Source organism: Astatotilapia calliptera, chromosome 3, assembly GCF_900246225.1.
Source record: "Astatotilapia calliptera chromosome 3, fAstCal1.2, whole genome shotgun sequence".
Lineage (NCBI taxonomy): Eukaryota > Metazoa > Chordata > Actinopteri > Cichliformes > Cichlidae > Astatotilapia > Astatotilapia calliptera.
In genome coordinates this window covers 13295764-13315620 of record NC_039304.1, presented here as the reverse complement: position 1 = coordinate 13315620, position 19857 = coordinate 13295764, and the positions used below count along the sequence as shown (strand labels likewise).

The 19857-nt window shown below is 41.5% G+C and overlaps 1 protein-coding gene across 38 annotated transcripts in view; it reads left to right on the top strand.

Moving 5' to 3' along the window:
- LOC113018650 (protein tyrosine phosphatase receptor type D) overlaps nucleotides 1–19857 on the top strand; it is a 410754-nt gene that overhangs the window by 341519 nt on the left and 49378 nt on the right. For all 38 annotated transcript variants that reach the window (XM_026161898.1, XM_026161908.1, XM_026161906.1 and 35 more), the window contains one exon: nucleotides 19339–19527. In XM_026161898.1, the coding sequence (XP_026017683.1) occupies nucleotides 19339–19527 (189 nt within the window). The remainder of the gene's footprint in view (nucleotides 1–19338; nucleotides 19528–19857) is intronic.

Sequence of the window (19857 nt, the reverse complement as noted above, 5' to 3'; positions counted from 1 at the left end):
TGGTTTAATGGAAAAGCTCAGCAATAATTTTCAAATCAGTCATTTTTCATCTCCTGCACTCCAGCTTTGATATTCATTTGACCGTGCAGAAAACAAAGCGGCGCGTTCTCACGCGATTAACCGCTGTATATTGTTCCGGGCGGCGTTGCGGCGGCAGGTTGGCTCAAAGTCAGCGCCTTCCAGCGGACCAGTGGCTGTTAACACGCCGCGCACACCCCTCTACACGAACGTGCATAGCAACCCGGGCAGGAAAGGTCAGCCACTTTGTTTACTTTCAGCGAGCGGTGCGGGTAAAAGCCGGATGACAAATATCGAGTTGCGATGACAGTGCCTCTTTTATAAGGAGCAGTGAACAAAATTTTATCTTGATTACACATAACATCCCATTCAGAGGCAAATATGTGGTGGCCCTGAGCTCAAAAGGCTGCGTAATATCTCTCTAAAACATGACTTGTTTGACTGTGAATGGAGAAAATGGCTTTAGAAGGGAAAAAAAGAAAAAGCCTTGGGCTGCTTGAATGAGGTGCGCTCCATTATGTGCCACAATTACACAACATGGCAAATGAGTTCCTATTGAGAGGGGTGCTTCCATCCTATAGAAAAAAAGCTGGCACTGCGAGTCTCTGAAGCACCCCCCTACACACACACACACACACGCACACACACCCAGCCCTTCCTCCCTCCACTCGCTTCTTATCTCACCAGTGAGCCAACAAAAGGCCCTTTGCACTGTCTCCAGAGGCCGATTGAAAGAGAAAGGTGGCACGTTCAAATGCAGCTTTCTCCTGTTTACTCTGGAGCACAAAGTGAGTGTGTGTGACGCGTGTGCACGCTCTCACTCACATGCAATATTGTGCATTTCCCCTTCCCTTTCACTCTCGCTCTGCCTCTATCTCTGTATTTTCCCTTCACGCACGCACACACACACACACACACACACACACACAAATAGATAGCTGAGGGATGGGTAGAAGCTGCTCTTCCCGGCTCCGCGGCCTAGCATTAGCATGTTTATTACCATTTCCATTTTGCTCTTCTGCTCGCTCTCCTTTCCCATCAATGTATTGAAGGTGAGTAGAGGCCTATCACGGCTGAAAAAAAAATAGAAAAATGGTGCCGAGCTTTTTCCACCTCTGCTTTGGTGCAAATATAAAGTTGTGCTCTTTCACGTTGCTTCTTGTAGATACGTGAAATATTGACTCTGTGAGGATTTAGCTGATAATCTGGAATTTAAAAAAATATAAAAAATATGTTGATTTCGCTTCAGTATACGCCCGCTGCTGTGGAATAACAGGAGTTTAATATACAGTGAGTTTGAGGATTGAGCACAGGTCATGAAACTAATAATAAATGAATACATTAATGATAAGTATGAGCAGTAGCACCAGTTGGACACATAACAGTCACAGCTTCATGTACTTGTGATAAATGTAATAAGACATTTTCCTTTATTGGTATTGCAGATTATAAGTACACACAGCGTGCCACGCACACGTGTTCAAGTTGCAAACGCTACTCAAAGACGAGCTGACTTGTGTTCGGTGCAAGGTGGAAATGTGCCGACACGCCGTATTGTAAAAGCGTAGTACTATATGAAGAGCTTGTGAGCGCACAGCGTTACCTCAAGAGTGTGCTATAAATGATTTAGAAGCCCAAAAAGCTTCCTACCTCCAAAAGTGCTCCGTACAGTACGGCACTGCTAGTTTCATTCCACACGACATAAACTTCAGCAGATTTTTTTCGAACGCTCGTCTGTCACCAAGATGAAAAATTTATTTCACTGGAGAAATACCGAAGTTACACACAAGTGTGTGATGCAGGCCTGGAGAGATAAATAAGCAAATAAAGATAAGTGCTACTGCACCAGGCCTAATACATATAAAGCGACTGTTCATGTAGTTCATTTAGGCTCCAATGGTCTGTGGAAACGACTGCAAAGCATCTGTTGTGGGAAGCTCGCCACAGGGGGCGATGCCTAATTCCATGAAGGAAAAGCACATTCTTGTAATTGCCGTGTTATGAGAAGAGGGGACTTGAGGTGACAAATACCAGGGGATATTAGTATTCCAATGGGCCTCCAACTTGATGGGAAGCGCCATTAGTAATGAACTTCCAAGCTTTAGAGAAGCGATTTGCATGAAAGGCGAACTCGGAAACGTAATGATGTTCCAAGTCAAATCCGCCAGGCCCCGGCATGAGGTGCGGCTTTACTTATTGCACTTTCTTTTCCTTTTCTTTTTTTTAGGGGGGGGGTTCTGTGTTTCGATTAACTGTGAGATGACCCGACTCATACGTGATTCATGTCTTTGAATTAGGGTCGTCTCGATTTTCTCCGTAATTGAGAATGACATGAAGAGATTGAAAAATGAAGAAGCAGCACATTTTGGGTGTCATGGCCGGCATACGATTTCAGTAAAAGCGATGTTTAATCTTCTCCATGAGCGTGGACATGCTCACGGCGAGGCGTCTACAACGAGTATACATCCTTAGACGGTTAACTGAAAGTAAACATGAAAAACACCTGAAAATGTAGACAAAACATCGCACGGTGTCTAGACGCTTTGCTAGCAGCACTTCCAGCAGAATGATGTGTACATTTGAGGGCTGCAGTTCATAATTCAGGCGTGATTAAGGATTTATATTTCATCCTCATACTCCCATTATGCTGTCAACAACCATTTCCTGTGCCCCGCACACAAGCAGGCAAACTTATGCAGCTGTGCACAACTTGACAGTGGGAGCAGAAAATGGGAAGCCGCTCTCCTGTGACGGAAAAATAGAATGCATCATTTCCATTTGTATGGAATGGTGCAGGGCTGTGTAGCTGAGACGGATCTTTCCACATGCAATGAAAGCGCCGCTACATGATCAGTGATTATTCATAGACAATGTATACTCCGGGCTCTTTGTCGTTGTTATGGGGGGAAAAGAAACAGTCTCCTCTCTTAATAAAAGACGCCAATACCTGCCTAATTGATATTCCAGGCTTTATACGCCGACATCCACAGCACGTGGGTCGACAGAAACCTGCCTGTGAAGCAAAAATGAGCAAATTTGGAGTCATAATAAGGATTAAAATGTACCTTAACACCTCCGCCTAAATGCCATTTTTCATTTGTATGCTCTTGCACCACTTCTAACAAGTGCAGAGTGCAAGATGAACAAAAACTGGTCTGCATGCTCAAATTGCTCGGGAAGATAAATGCTGTGTCAGCTGTCTCGCCAGAGTAAGCGTAGCAGTCGGTAGAAAGCAAGTGACCATTGTAAAATTACCGTGTTTGTGATCAGTGGCTTGCAAAAAGAAAAAAGAAAAAAACAGGAGAGGAGGGGGAGCAGTAGCAGCTACCATGCAATTCTCTGGTTTACTGGCGGGAGCTCTATAGAAGGCGAGACCTGAGCTACCGCATGGAAACACTCAATTTTGTTAGGAAAGTACACTTTTCCTCCAAGGAAATGGTGCTGGGATGACATGCTGACTCGTTGTAAGAGTTTTTAAGTATGAAACTTATCCGAACACTTTTTCTGTTTTGTGTTTTTTTGCACAGTCAAAGCAGATTCATCCTTAGATTGTTAAACTCCTTTTCAGAATCAGAATCAGAATCAGAATGGGGTTTATTGCCAAATGTTGAGCAGGTTTACAACATTAGGAAATTGCTGCGGTGCTTCAGTGCAAACATAGTGTCATAAATAGCACTTAAATAGACATGGAAAAAAATAAAAGTAGGGATAAGAATTAAAAGTGCTACGTGGAAAGATATGTGCATGAGATATACATGAGATATATACATGAGAATAAGAATTAAGAGTGCTACGTTGAAAGATATATACATTTCTTCGCAGTCTCTGGCTTTTCAGAGGCCACCAACATTTCATGCGGTTGCTAACTAGTCATTATGTCTGCAGCATATGTTTTTTCCTCACAAACAGCTTTTCCTAGCAATGCTGGAAGCGTCACAGAGAGTCTATTATCATCATTAGATGTTTCATAAAATAGCCACATTGCTGGGGATTTGGCCTTGATGCTACTTCTCAACTTCGCTTCATCATACGTCACAAAAATGGAGCACGTAATGACAAGTTATTCGTTATTGTAATTAAAAAGATGGAGTTGACTGTCCTCGACGAAATTGATCTTCACGGGAAAGTAAAAGAGAAGGAGAAGAAGAAAAAAAAGATCATCCCTCAAACCCCTCTGTAACGTACCGCGTGGTTAATCACGAGAGCTGATCATTATCTGTATTGTATGCAGGATGATTTAAAACAAAAAGTGCTGCTTGCAAGATGGATGTTGGGACTTTTGCAGCCACGTAGCATGTGAGAAAACATCTGCTGGTGCCTTAGACGCTGTGTGACTGCACTCAGACCGTGATAGATAACTCTGCACGTGTTTCGGCTTTGTATTTATTTTAATAAAACGAAACTCGGCCACACAGATTAATAATTATTGATTCAGACAAATGAGGAATGCACATTTTGTGTTTGCTTCCTGGCCGTAGATGCCGCTGTCCTCCACAGAGGCCTCGCAGCACCACCGGCCCGTAATAGGGTCACGATTGATTTTACTGTGTGAACAGTTTCCTCATTCAGTATCAGAGTACAGAGTGCACCATTTTTGTGCTGAATTTAATGCTGAGAACGGCCTCTGTGTCACAGCTGAAAACCTAAAAAATGTAAATCAAACTGGAATTTGCAGAAAAAGCTTCATATTGAAGATAAAACCCTGCATAGTCCTATCATCTACTTTTTCTACATTACATAGTCTGTAAATAACTCATTATTATGGCCACTATTATAAATATATATTTTATATGCGCTCCTGTTGTGCTGTTGTCTCCTTTTTAATGATGTAACTCCAGAATTTTATTAAAAGAAATATGTATGAGTGCTTTTTATGACACTTTTTGTGTGTCAGCATTTGTCTGTTATTCAAACTTACATAATTTTTACTCAACATGTGAGGTCAGAATAAATGTAACTTCTCTATGCTTGCATAATAACGACAAAGGTCTTGTAATATGTTTATATGTTTTTCAGTTTTATGAGTAAAGAATTGATCCATCCAACACTTTTTACCCCTCTGCTGTAAAAGGTTGGTGGGGTATTGTTGTCACCCTGCCGGGGGCACAGGTTAAGCACCTACGTTTGTGAATGCAATAACTCGAGAACGAGGCATCGTAGGAGCTTCAAGTTGATACCATAGATGCATCTGCTAAAATTCTCAGATGAGTCTGAATCTCAGTGATCTCGACCTAAAAGTCAAAGGTCACGTTGTCTGAAAATCTCGATAACTTGAGAACAAGTTGACCTAGGATTTGGAAATTGATGCCACAGGTGTGTCTACCAGGAGGCTGAGGGGTAGAACAAAACAAATCGTTTCTGTTTCTTGCAACGCGAAAAACTTCAGTAGTAATGTACAATAAGCCCTTTGTTATCAGGGCTTTTCAAAATAAATAAATAAATGAATAATTTAAAAAAATCCCTGCAGCAAAATGTTGGATACATCAGGCTCCAAAAATATCAAATAGAGTTCTCAAACTTTATCAAATTGGTTTGATTTTGAATGCAATATAAATGAGAGGTATTGTAATGTAACCAGATCAAACAGCACTCAATGCTGACCTTTAATACTCACTTCTTTTTCAGGAATCCACATCAATTAGATGTTCTAGTGCAGTCTCCTATTTCTTATTTTAGATCTAATGTATTGCAATAAGAGACCTATGGTCGATCTCCAGTTTTAAACCTAATATAATATAACCTCATGCAACTTATAACATGACCTAAGACAGTGAGTTAAGGCAGACCTTCCCAAAGTGTGGGGCCCGCCCCCACGGGGCGCCCACAGAAACGCAAAGCAGGAGATGACGCATCGCTGAATATGTTTCCAAACCAACTTCATTCTAAGCCAAAGACTAGAAAATATGGTGAAGCATATCTGCCCTTTGGTTTCACCTGCACAAGTGCTGAGGTAGGTCTCCCCTGCAGAATTGGTTTTCCCTTCGTTGGGAGCAGCGCTGGGCTCTCCAAATCACGGACAAATCCCACAGCTGTTTATGTTTTTAAACCCATTTTGCACAGACAGACATTTTTTGAAAAATGTATTGATAGCAATGTTGAATATTATTACACAGGAAAAAAAACAACTACATGTAAAATAATCACATCGTGACGCCTCTGCTTTTCTAAATGGAGGGACATTAAATGCGTGTATATGTAAGCGTGTAAAACCTGAAGATAGTCAGATTAACAGTATTTTGTCTCTATCATTCTGCAATTCATCTCATGTAAAAAATAATGTGGCGCACAGCGTGACGTGAGAAAAGGCACATACCTTTGATGATGCACAAAAAAACCCCTGGTGGAATCACCATTTTCGGTGATTCCAAACGCCGTTTACGTGTGGACGAAACAGCTGCGTTTTCAAAAGTACCCGTGTAGGTGTTAGTAAAAGAGTTAGTAGTTTATTTTATTACTACCTGTCATTTATTGCAGATTACTTGTATTTGCTTAATTGTTTACTAAATGTTTGAGGTGTGAAATAAACCGCAATGGAGCAAAATATGGGTGTGTGTGGTTGGAGGATGTGTGCGTGTATGTGCGTGCATGCGCGCGTGCACCCGGGGGCGCAACATTTTTCTTGTAAAACAAAGGGGGGCCTAGCAAAAAAAAGTTTGGGAACCACTGAGTTAAGGTAACAATTTAAGTCTTTGTGCGTTTCAGGCACATCTATAAAGGACTGGGGTTGAAATTATGTGTTTGGCTGTGAGGCAAATGCTAAAAAAGCTTTTTAATCTAACCCTTTTCATGATGGGCTTCCTTTGAATCTTCCTCCTATTTGGTGTGAGACTTGTTTGGGGATCGTGAGAGCATAATAATGCAGATAAAAAGCATTCTCACAAGCTGTAGTCTGAGATTTGGCAACCGTGCTAAGACTCTTCAGTAGAAGTTTGTAAGGTTTAGCTTAAGCACCGAGCATAATACAAACTAGCATCTGACACCCTGCTTAGAGGGCATTCTGTTGAGGATGTTTACCATCTTATATGAATCTGTTAACATGCTAACGTTTCTTATATCATCTACATGTTTAGAGAAACATTTATGTCGACCATGAGATCAGATATTAATTCATACATTTTCACCGTCACTTCGCGAGCGCGATAAAATACAATCACTGTTTGTGCACATTACGTAATATCATTGACTGTGAGAAACCTCCGTTTTTCAGCTAATTAATTCTAGCATGACCTGTAGGCTAGCTTTTAAATGCAATATCTGTCATAATGAAACCCTAGGAAACACTTTATAGCTGTCTGCAGTAACTTAACTACCCCTATCAGCATGCATTGCACAGTGGCTGCTGCTACTTGCTGCTACTTGTGCTGCACACTGGGAAAAACAAGAGTTCTCTACTACCTCAAACACACAAGTTACCCAAAGGCCTGAAAGACAGGGTGCAGCTGGTATCGCTGCACTATATGGCAGAGCATAACGTATATTTAATCAGGAATACTCCTTTGGCTAGACTAGGAGGGACACAAGGTCATAAAATGAGGAGTGTGTAAGTCTGAGCCAGGTAGTCGAGGGGTGCTAATGTTAGCAGCTTTGATCTTAGCTGCACTCAAAAGTAATTTTCTACTAGATTAATTGGTCCTGCAGGGTCATCCTAAATGCATCTAATGATCTTGAGAAACTTCTCAAGCCATGTAAGGTTGCTTGCTAATTACAACCAAACAACTTTGGTGAAAAGTGATGCGTCAAGAATTAATTTTGTGCTGCTGCACCCTCCCCGTACATGTGTTATATTAAAAATAAATGCGGTGACTAATTCGAAGCAAAGGGGGATAAAACCTCATATTTTGGTCGTTGCCTGTTTCATCATCTTTGAGCGCACCTGTCAAATCTCAAAACTTAAAGCAATATAGCAATATCCGTGATAAAACGATGTCAGAACCCGCCTGCTGTGACACCCATCTCCCGCAGTCACTTTTGGAGGAGAATGCCTGTCTGCTAAATTTGAAAAGCCTGATACAACCCCATTTTCCATTAGGGCTCTTTGAGAGCCAAGAGGTCCTCTCTGCAGGATGTTAGCAAGCATGAATAATCTCTATACCCCCCTCTCCTGCTAGTAAGCTTTTAGAAATATAAATTATTGAAATGGCTGGTGCTAGGTTTTTCCTTTCTCAGGAGGAAGTGAACTTGTATAAAAGTCAGCTTCCTCAGACATTTATACCACTCCTTTTATACTTCTCCCAGAGTGTTCGTCTGAGTCTACCGATACCACGGCATAACCCTTAAAGATAGCCTAGCCTTTGCTTCTCAATGTACAGTACACGAAGGTTAATGAAGCAACTCAGCGTCTCACGGTTTCGCCGTCTGTCTTTTTTTTGCTGCCTGGTAGGAAACCTCACCTAGTCGCCGATGCTCTCCTGAGCCCCTGCCAGCTTTGGCTTCTGGCTTTGGCCTTTATCAGCTGCCCCTGAACCGATAAGACGAATAAGGCAACGTTGTTTTATGATAAACGTTGATGCTTTATTAAACTTAAAGTTTCAAACATATAGTTATCCCAAGTGGGCGGCGAGAGGGTAAATATACAGTGACTAAGCCTGAGACATAAAAGCGGAACAGATGTCTGTGCTTCAAAGTGACAGGAGCGTTGGTGAGAATGGAGGCGTCTCTAAGGAGAAGGTAGCGTGCGGTTGTTTATATATTCCCTTCCACGTCCTCTTTATTTGTGAATGCTTAATGCACTCAGGAGGATCAAATGAGGGTTGATGGACTGTTAAGAAAAAGCTAAAAAAAAAAATAATAATAAAGGGAAAAAAAAGAAGAAGAGGCTTCCTAAGGTGCATCTCATGATGTTGAGAGGGACTAAATGACATCCATTTTGCCTTTGTGTTTGGCAAATAGCTGAAAGCGCTGTCAAATAGTTTGCTCCCTCCTCTGCTGATTACTAATAGTTGAAAAAAAATGTGGATGGAAGACATCCACAAGAATACTTCTTTTTTCTTTCTTCCTTTCCAACTAAATAAATGGGACACTGTTTTCTGGAGTAAATGGAATCATTGCTCAGGGTAACAACCAGCAAATGGAATATGCAAAGTAAAATCCTGAAGAGGGCGGGAGAAGGACATAAGCGGAGGCGGGAGACGCAAAAAGACTGATCGAGAGAGTCCTCGACGTAAAGCAAATTTAAAGCCCGGGATGAACTGGATCAAGACTGATGGAGCCGGTAAACAGGGGCGAACGCAAAAGACGAAGAAAGACTTGATTGAAGGTAAAGCAGGTCTCAACCTCCCTCTCTACCTTGCCCCTAGGTGATCTTTACTCAGAACAGTACATCTGGCTGAGCTGACATGTAGTCTGTAAAGCAACAACGAAAAAAAAAAGAAGTGGGGGGGCATCTGAGTGTAAATGGAGCTTTGTGCTTGGCTTCCTGCCTGTCTTGCTGCTTGCCCAGCCAGGCCTGTAGAGAAAGGCCCCCTCTCCGCCCTTCCTGCTTCATCTCTCCTTTTCATCTCACTCTTTACCCATCCATTTTAGCGCTACCCCTAAGGGGCATCCGACACTAACACTCCCTCTCTGCTTTCATTCTCTTCCTCCCACTCCCTTCGCTTATGTTGTAAATGGAGGAATATCACAGCTAATCCGTCATGTTTATGAATGACATTGGGCCTACGGAGAGTTGGGTCGCCTTGCCAGAAGTGGCGTACATCTCTGTTGCATGCCCTCTGCTTGGCTGATCCAATCTGCCCCAGCAGCAGTGGCCATAAAAAAAAAACAAAACAAAGTCTATGGGGGAAGGCAGGCTTGGAGGGACATTTTGTTGGGTCACTTTAAAGCTTTTTTTTTTAAAAAAGAAATCATTTTTCCACCCAATATTTTCTATCGAACTGTAAAAACCAAAGCTGTTCTCTCTGTGGACCTCACTTCGTGTCAGTGTAAACCTTCCAGCTGTGTTTTAAGGGCGTTGTGGACAAATTAATAACAATAATACTCTAACTTGATTGCTCAACATAATTTATTCTTAGAGGCTCAAGGCTGCGATGGTTTGGGCATGTGCAGAGGAGGACAGGAAGTTGGAGATGGAGCTGCCAGGCAGGAGGGAAAGAGAAAGACCACAGAGAAAATGTAGTGAATGAGGACGTGAAGAGGGTTGATGTGACAGAGGAAGAGATAGAGGCAGATGAGCCGCTGTGGCGACTCCTAAAGGGAGAGGCTGAAAGCTGAAACCTGGGTATTGTTTTTGTCAGGATTGCAAATGTGAAATATGTGTAATTTGGCTTTTGCATCATGTGATCTCACCTTCTTGCTGTTGATTTGGAGGAGCCAGTCCGTAGAAAGCTGACTAAAAGGCAAGACTTAAAGCGAGATGAGCTAAAACAAGTGACCTCAGGTAACAGATGATCAGCTCCGAGGCTAAAGATTAACTAAGATTATTCTGAACAGTGAATCATGCAAGCCTAATCTAGCTGGAGCTAGAAATGAGCATAATGAAATCCTTTAATGAAAGAAAAATGTTGACTTAAAAGTTTTACAACTACTTCTCCAAAGTCACTCTGAATGAGGAAATTGTTCACGTGTGAAGGCTTTCTCGTGGGGGTGGGGGGGAGGGGGTCGCCTGTGATTAATAGATCGACTCTACAATGCTTTCCTCATAATTTCAGGCATTAGGTGAGGATTTTTAATGACAAATAAGCAGCATTCAATTAATTACACAATCTCAAAGGGGATTTATGGAAGAAACAATCAGTGCGGGGCAAAAGGGGGAGAAGAAGCTATTTTTCACCGAGACAGACTGCCGTGAACCTCGGGTTAAGAGAGCTTTCTGCGCCTTCACCTTCCTCCTCCCATATTTCGTTCCAACATTCATCATCGCAGGAGTTTTAAAGAACACACAGGATAGTATTTCACAACCAATTCCCTTTTTTCACTGCTTTAGGCCACAGCGGGGAAATAAAAGTTTTAGTGGATAGTCGATGGTCCCTCGTTGTCCGCCCTGGGGTTTTAGCAGTTTTCTCAAAGAGACTGTATTTGTTCAGCAAATTACTGAACTACCTTTTAGAGGCACCAAGCTGGAGAGACTTAATGCCACTTTGTGTCAGAGTGGGAATGTTCCTCCTAAAACTCTATTACAGCAAATTGAAATTAGCGGTTTGAGCCAACTGTGGCACATTCGCGGTAATATTCATTAGCGCGCTCGGTACCTGTTGAATCAACTAATAAACTAGACTGAAGCATATTTTCCGGAGCCAAGCCAGGATTCCAAGGAGCTGTTTTTACCGCACAAAATGAAACATAAAGGAACAACTGCAGAAACACGTTTTGTTTTTGTTAAATTGACATTCCTCGTGCGGTTTTCTTCACCTCACATCAGATGATTCGTTAATGCCGAACACGAGGCTCTGGCACACATCGGGCGCATGCAGGTATACGTCCAAAACGAGAGGCACCACTCTCTGATCTTGAATGTTAAACGCGCAAATGTATCTTCATTTGAGATAAATGAGTCATGGGCTTTCATTGAAAACACGAACCCTCGGGCTCTTTGCTGGATACAAAAGGATTAGATCTGACATGCAGGTCCTGCACGGACGCATTTGCAAACCTGAAGTAGAAAGCAGCAACCCCTTGCCACTTAAGATTTTCCCATACGGCTGATCTAAGGCTTTTGGACGTACAGAAGTACGACCCCAGACTCTCATGTTTGAAAAGTCTCTTCCAGTCTAGACAATCATAAAGCTACGTGCTATGTTTTAAAACAATTTGAAGGTTGACTCAGAGTTCAGTAGCCTGAATCCTTTAAAGAGCAACACAGGAAGGAGAATTTCAGAATTATCCCCCTTCGACACAGCAGCATGTGCTCTATTAGACGCTAGTGCTGAGCATTTTGTTTTCCATTATTGGATTACTTAAGCAATATCTGCCCAATGCAGGTGCCAGGAGGCTTATTTGGAAAATCAGGCTCAAAGGAAGCTCTAGAGTGAAAAAAACCTAATCTTATTTAGCCTGGACAACATATGTGCCAAGCAGCACTGGGATGTATCAACGAGATAAATACTGGCTCTGAATTCTCTGAGGGCATTCGAGGAGAATTTAGACGTCTCGATTCGTAGTTTCTTAAGAATTGCGACGAAGCGCGCATCTATGTTTATACTCTGCGTGCTTTTCAGACTTGTTGCTTTAATAGCTGGACCTGCCACTCATGAATGTTACTTTATGCTCCCAGTGTCAGGGGTCATCGCTTTCACTTGCATCTCAACTATTCCAAGTATTCTACCCAAGGCAGTGCCAGCCCATTTATATGCTGAAAGCAATCTTAAGGCATTAGTGGAGTATTTATTTATTTTTTAACTCTGCAAAGCCTCAAAAATGTAAAAAATTGCCTGAAAATTCATTCAGTATTCATATATGAGCTTTAATTCATATCGTTTTTGCTACATGCAGCATTTTTGTGCAATTTATTGCTCACAGTTTAGCTTAAAAACATGCTTAAAAACATCAGGCTGATGTAGAAGTCTCAAAAACTCTCAAATATGATTCAGTTGGCGTTATAGGGTTAAATATTGTTTCATGCCACCTGCTAGCATGGCATCCTAAAGCAGAAAAATGATTTGAAGGAATATTTAAGAGGTTCTAAAGTAGGAAAACACCATCAAATGTCCTAGTTCAGTGATCAAAAATTAATTTGGGGACACGTTTCACCTCTGCCCAAAGTTAATGGGAAGAATGATGGATGGTGTGTTGAGCTAAGCAACTATGTCCAAGTTCAAGATTGAGGTTGTTCAACCAAGCTGCAGGTAGCTGATAAAGCAAAGGGTGGGCTCAGATTCAGAACCTGTCACTCTTTAGGAGCCGGATTGTAAAGTGCATCTTTTTTTTTTTAACCACAGTATAAAGTGTACCTTGTAAATAGAGCAAGGAAATCAACTGCGATGCGGGTGAAAGTGGTGAAACATTAGAGCGGAGGGGAGGGAGAGAAGAATGGAACAGATGCCGTCATAGAATTGGCACAAAATGAAATTGCTGCCTTCTTTTGTTAATCAAGAGCTCTTACGTTTGGTTGAGTAATTTTGTTTGTGTGAAAACAAAAGCATAATTAACAGTTCCCTCTCCGTGCCAAAGGGAGAAAAAAAATGAATATGTCAGTGGAACAGGAGCCGAACAGAACATTTTATTGACGGGGATTTAGGTCGTCTCTCGCAGCGTTTCTAGAGAAACGTGAACAAATCACACAGGTCACCGTTACGAAATCAACAACGTTGTTTTTTCATAAAACCTTGTTTTATTTTGCTTTCTTTAAACATCAAGAGCGTTAGCACAAATCACGTTTAGGCAAAAACAAAGTTAACCAAAATTTTAAAAAGATCCATAAACATATGAACAATCTCAAGCCTGCAGCGCTGGAGCAAGTCTGCCTCTTAATAATTATAGTTATTTGCTATTCATCCTTTTTTCATTTTACATACTTTATTTAAATTTCTCTGTCCTTTCTCCTAAACTGTGTACACAGAGTTCTTTTAGAAAACCGAGTCGAGGCAGGCTAATGTATTAGCAAAGTCGATTCCAAACAATGCTCTCGTATTGAGTAAAATCACTGTATGATTAATATGATTAGCACTCTAACCCTCCTAAATTCTCTGATCTTCTTTCTCACTTGTTTTGGATTTTGGAGCATTGAAACAGCTTTTTAATCAGTGTCCCTCAACTTCAAATTATATGCTATGGTGTGGTGGGAAAAATGGTTTGGGCTCAGACTGCTGAGAAAAATAAGCACTACTGTCACACTCAACATGGTTGATGTTTTGCGGCTTCTTTTCTTTTCTGCTAGTCTCATCTTGGGAGGGGTAGCGAGGATCAGATGGATTTCCTTAATTGGGCAAAAATCATCTTTAGGACGACGACAAGAAGTGGTGTAAATAGTTAAAGACGTCCACCTGAGCCAAATTCCTGCACGTTCATAATTGACAATCTTTTGCGAAGACGGGATACCAAAACACAGACTCCCGTGCTGCTGCCACAGCAAGTGACCTGTGACAGCCTCTTTGAGTGGATTGTATCCACTCAAATATGTCCAACAAATATACCTTATTATGTCCCCGGGGGATTTTCCCCGAAGAATAACCTCAACCACGAGGGTGAAAAGTCTTGTTCCGCTTGGGGAGAAAAGGGGTCGGACCAAATCCAATCCTTGTGCAGCAACCACAGAACTAAAGCCAGAATGTGACTGGAAAGGTTTATGTTTTTATGGCTTTACTTGGAAAGTCCGGTGCAACAAAGGCTTATTTTCTTCTCGGATTCCTTCATCGGGTATTTTTGGAGCCAGCTGTGATTTGCCAAATGTGATTTCAGTGTCACAAAAGAGCATCCATAACTCACGATATGGGGAATTTGTTTGTTTTTTTAAATTTACACTTCATTTCACAACCAATGTGTGCTACTTCTTGGTTATTTTTAGAACAGTGTGTAGCTTCTTGACATCTCTAGTCCAGTGCATGACTATCAAGATTTACTACACATAAATTGTCAAACTTACTTTGCTTAAAGCTGCGAAGCTGTTAACTTAACTAAATGTGATGCCAGGCAACACCGGCACACTGCAGCGTTGCTTTGTTAAAAAACCTGTGCTGTGTGCACAGCTTGACATTAACCGGATAAATGAAAGTGATAGCGAAGACACGGTTGAACGTCTGCTGATCCTGTGTAGGTGCTGAGCAGGAGAAACAAACAGGCTTTTCATTTTGATGTCTGAACCCAGTGTCACACAGCTGTCAACATGTAAGTGCGTGCCAAATTTAGGCAGTGTTTCTGGCCTCATGTGCAGGTCCCCATGCCTCACAAATGAATTCGTGTCCATAGATCTAACCACGTTAGTTTTCTAAGACACTGTAAACGTCGCCTTGTACAGCTACCTCGGTGTTGCATCAACTAAAGTACACTTGTGAGTAACTGATTGGCTAAACGGCGCCTCTGTCAGTTCAGACCGCACCAAGTCTATTTAATTAAATCCTGAAAAAAAGGGTTTTTGTCACTCTGGTCACTAAATCTTTTAAGTTACAAGTGAAAAATGACAAAAAAAATTGAATTTATTGCTGTACTGAAGCAACACTTTAGAAACTTTAATGGCCCCTGTTGTCATACAAGGAAAATGTGATTTCACTTATGCTCGTATTCTGTATGAGTGATCAATAGATATAATCTGCTAATGGGCTGAGTTTATGTCCAATGGCCTTATGTCTTCTGCAGAAATCTGCTCATTGAGGTACTTTTTGAGCCAATGTCCTTTTTATACTCATCCAATACTTGGCAACACACACTCATATGGCCTGATAGCCTGGCAGTGGCTAATGTGTGCAAATTGTCATTGGGAGTCTTTTTATATCAAGCACCAGTGCTCAGCACTTCTTTAGAAGGTGACTTCAGCATTTCTCTCCCTTCCATCTCATTTAGTGTGTAGATCCATTGTTGAATATACAGTATGGGTCTGTAAAGCAGGAAGTGCCCTTGTCTTAGGGTGTCCTTGAGATTGCAGTCCGGAGCCAGGTAGAATAAGCGAGCGAGAAAAATTATGTAAAAACCATTCCGCTTTTTACCTGTTAATTTCACCCTTCAGGTTTGACTTTCATTTATTGCACAGAGCGGCTTAGCACTGTTTTCATGGCACCTAGGACATAATGTATTCACCCCAGCCTACACATTCAACAACAAATGCAAGCGCCCCAAACTTTTCCAGTTCCCCCCCTGTCAGGATGCACTTGAGACCTTTTAAGTGGCACTGAAACAGCTCCGTACTGACAATCTCTGCAAGTCGAAAAAACTGCAAACCACTTGGTCTCTGCTTGACTAATTATTTCAGTCTTTACCTCTAATGCCTTGTCAATAAACCACGTTCTTCAAAAATGTGCAACATGTGCGATTAAAGAGCAATTAATGTGATTTAATTTTGCTCTCTTAGCCTTATAAGGAGAACGCTGCAGCAGCGCTGTTGACATGAGTTGTTAATCACAGCAGCAGCTTCCAATTGTGTTCAATTTCCCCTTCCTTTATTTATTATCACAATGGTAATTCACTTCACTATGAAATAAATGAGGGTAGAGCTAAGAGTTACAAGCGGCTTGAGAATATGAATGTAGTTGCGTTTGTTGTATCTAAAGTTTGGGATCTGTGCGAGGAAAGTTTTCAGATAGCTCACTGTCGATGTCGTGACTTTGTGACCATTCTTGATGAGCGCGGGTTCACGAAGCAGCAGTAAATTACATTTCTGGTCAAAGTGGGAATACATGCACGAGGCCAGAACTATTTGTAACAAATCATTAATTTTGTCTGGACGCACACCGGCTGACTGCACTAAAAATATGGTTTAGCGAAATGTAACGCTCATTTAGATAATATGGGTTTGGCAAAAGTGCACGTTGTTCACTTGACCCCACATTTTTTTTTCCCCTCACACAATTCTTCTGTGTGATGCTGTAGTTAATCAGTAGGCTGAATCAGGCGTACGGCTGTGATTCCTCATGATTTTGCAGAGTACACCACTTAGTTTAAAATGAAATGTCTCCTGCCCCTCTTTTGCAGTCCTTAAAGCTGCAGCACGAGAACAGTTCTAACAACTTACAGGATAGCTAAATTATGATCTCTTGAGCACTTTGTTTTAGAATACATTGCAATCTCGTGAGCGTTGCATTTTAATTCGCATGGATTGTCACATCTAATTACTATATTCAACACGCATCCCTGCTCATAGGCTTGCCTCTGGCTATTGTGTTTGATCAGGTATACTTTGGACTCACTGTAGAATCAACTAATTGTCTGTTCGACCTTGAACAGGCTGGAGGGAGCCTGGACAGGAGCTACCATGTACAATTAATTCATTTCCCCTCCCTTCATGTCTTTCTTCATTTGAATGAGCAGTGCACTCTCTCACATTAAACTGCTCGTTCATTCCTTAATAGTTGTTAACCTAGAGCTTTTATTGGAGCTAAGTGATTGGGACCAAATGTGGCATAGACTTCAAGTACTGCACCTTTTTTGCAAAATCAATATATTAAACATATGTGACCATTCTTTACATTTTTATTTTGATGTTTTACCGAACTCACGCTGAATTACCAGTTTATATTTATGGGAATGACAACTGAGATTTGTATCGCATGTTTACATCTTCTAAACACTTCAGACTGAGTCAGTGTTTAATTTGTAGACCTGTTTTTTCTAAGGTGATATATGCTGATGGAAAATGTTAATAGTTCTTGAAGACTATTAAATGAACATTAAAAAACAATAGACTGAACATCAATCATTTAGCCACCCTCGGTGGGTTATGAATCATGGCAAAAACAAGTTCCCAAGGGAAAAAGAATAATATTTGAATAATTTCTAAGTACTTTATCCAAAAATCAGCCCTGTTCTTTTTCTTGTATACTTTTCTAGTATTTACAATGTTAATTAAATAAAGCCACTGTGTGACGGAGGCGATTTGATTAAGTGCTTGCTGTTTTTACGAGCATCTGTACTGTGCCAACAACAAGCAGACACAATGCCAGATAACTGCAAAAGTTTAACAAGAGTAAAGCCAGAGCATCTTTCATTACCTTAATGGAAGCTGGAAATGATAAAGATAACGTATGCTCTCGGCAGCCACAAAATTAAAACTACTGACAGGTTAAGTGAATAACCCTACGATGTAGCTTTCTGCTGGGAATCCTCGTTTCCTGGCATTTAGCTGCATGGTATGACACACAGCTTAACTATATACCAATTTCAGCATCACTCCCTGATGGCAGAAGCCTCCTGACAGCAGAACAAGGTGCTCAAGGTTTTGACCCAGCCTCCAAACGCCCCAGATCCCAATCCACACAAGCTTCGATGGGATATGCCAGAAAAGCCCAATTAACCCCCCACCTCCACCCAGAGAACCCAAAGCGTTTGGAGTCATTGTTCCAGTTCCAGAAACCAGATGCCACCCATGTCTGTGCCCTGACAAGATGTCCTGTATATCTAAAAGCACATATTGGCAAAGAAAACAACTTCTTTTAAAAGGAGTGAGTGCACTCCATAGGCTTGGAAATGATCAAAACCCTTTAAAAAGCCTATAGTTGTCCATTTTCAAAGATGCAGCAATCTTTACCTTACACATCAGTTCAGTCGGGGACACAGAGTTGCATTGGAAAACTTTTGCAGCACAGTCTGAAATCACTCATTTGCAATACTGTGTGTTTCTGAGAAGATTTATCCATGGCGGTGGCTTCTCATGCCAGATACCCAAAAGCATTGTTGGAAGGCAGCCATAATTGTCGTTTGGCTGTGCTGCAGACTATGGCATCTCAAAGCTGTTTCTAGTCTGATGTCGCCTCATGAAAATTTAATGAAGAAATAGTTTCCAAAAAGGTGCCGTTTACGAAAGCAACAGAAGACACTAGTTAGCAATATCGCAGCAGGGAAAGCAAAGCTTAAAGATGTACATAAACCTCATTGGCAGCAAGCAGGTCTTGTTTTGCAGGTTAAGACTTAGCCAACGTTGAAGAGTGGCAGATATTTTGCATATGGGGGATCTTGTGGTGTAGACAGTGTTTGAGTCTGCAGCCTCTCAGAGATCATCACTTGCTTCAAAGTGAAAATACTTCCTGTTGAGAGCTGTGAGCTTCAGACAAAACTGCTCTGGGCTTTGATTTTCTTTGTTTTGCTCAAAGAACATGGTTGGGGCAAAAGTGCAGCGTGAGTTATTTTCTTTCACTTCTCAAACGGCAGCAAGATGTTGCTCGCCCTTGTTCAATCAGAAAGTTGAGACGTGCGCGGGAACAAGACAGCTTTTACAACACGGCAAATCCACCTGCCATCACCAAAGGACATCGAAGCTCTGCTGCACGTGTAGCCACCGAAGCCCCATCCTTTCCCCCAGGAAAAGAAAGAGTGGCATTTATATGCTGTGGATGGATTACATTATTATCGCTCTCATATCTATTACTCTCAGGAGTCATTTAACCTAGCTTAAATTAGCTTAGCATAAAGACTCAAAACATATAATTGATTCCTATTTTTAATTTACCCCAAGCTACCTATTATAAAATTCTTTCCTTTTTCTTCATTTATTTCCTTAAACCAAGGTTTATTTACAGTAGCTGCCTGTTAACTTTTACGCTAAGCTAACTAGCTGCTAGCTTTAGCTTATTGTATCGTATTTGTCATTCAAAAATGCTGCTATATATACAAGCTATTTCTTTAAATGGTAAAGATTTTTTTCTTCTTTTATTTTCCAATTATCTCTTCACCCTCCCTAGCACAAGGTTTGATGCTATGCTCAGTTCTGATATATGCCACAATGTCTGTATAACCTATTTGCAGAGGACCAGCTGCCCCCTGGTTTCCCCACCATAGACATGGGCCCACAGTTGAAAGTTGTGGAGCGAACACGCACTGCCACCATGCTCTGTGCTGCCAGCGGCAACCCAGACCCAGATATCTCTTGGTTCAAAGACTTCCTCCCTGTCAACACCAGCAACAACAATGGGCGCATTAAACAGCTCAGATCAGGTAGGTTTCCTCTGCTGAAAATCTAATTACCGGACAGGGAAGTCTTCTTTCTTGTTTTCTTCTATCTGATCTGCTCCCCCTATTGTATCCTCTGTTCTTTCATCCACTTCTTCCTCCCATAATTTAACTTCTCATTTGGCTTTTAATTTTGTAGGTAATGGCATTGTTTCTACTATTTCCTGTCCTCTACTTTCTGTACACCCTGGTGTGTTGTGTCCGTTTGTGTGTCTCCCTTTGTCTTCCAGTGTTGTCATGGGCTGTTGGGATTGTTCCCCCTCCCTCTGTGTTTGCTGGCTTCTGCCCCAACTTCTGCCCTCATTGCTCACTGCT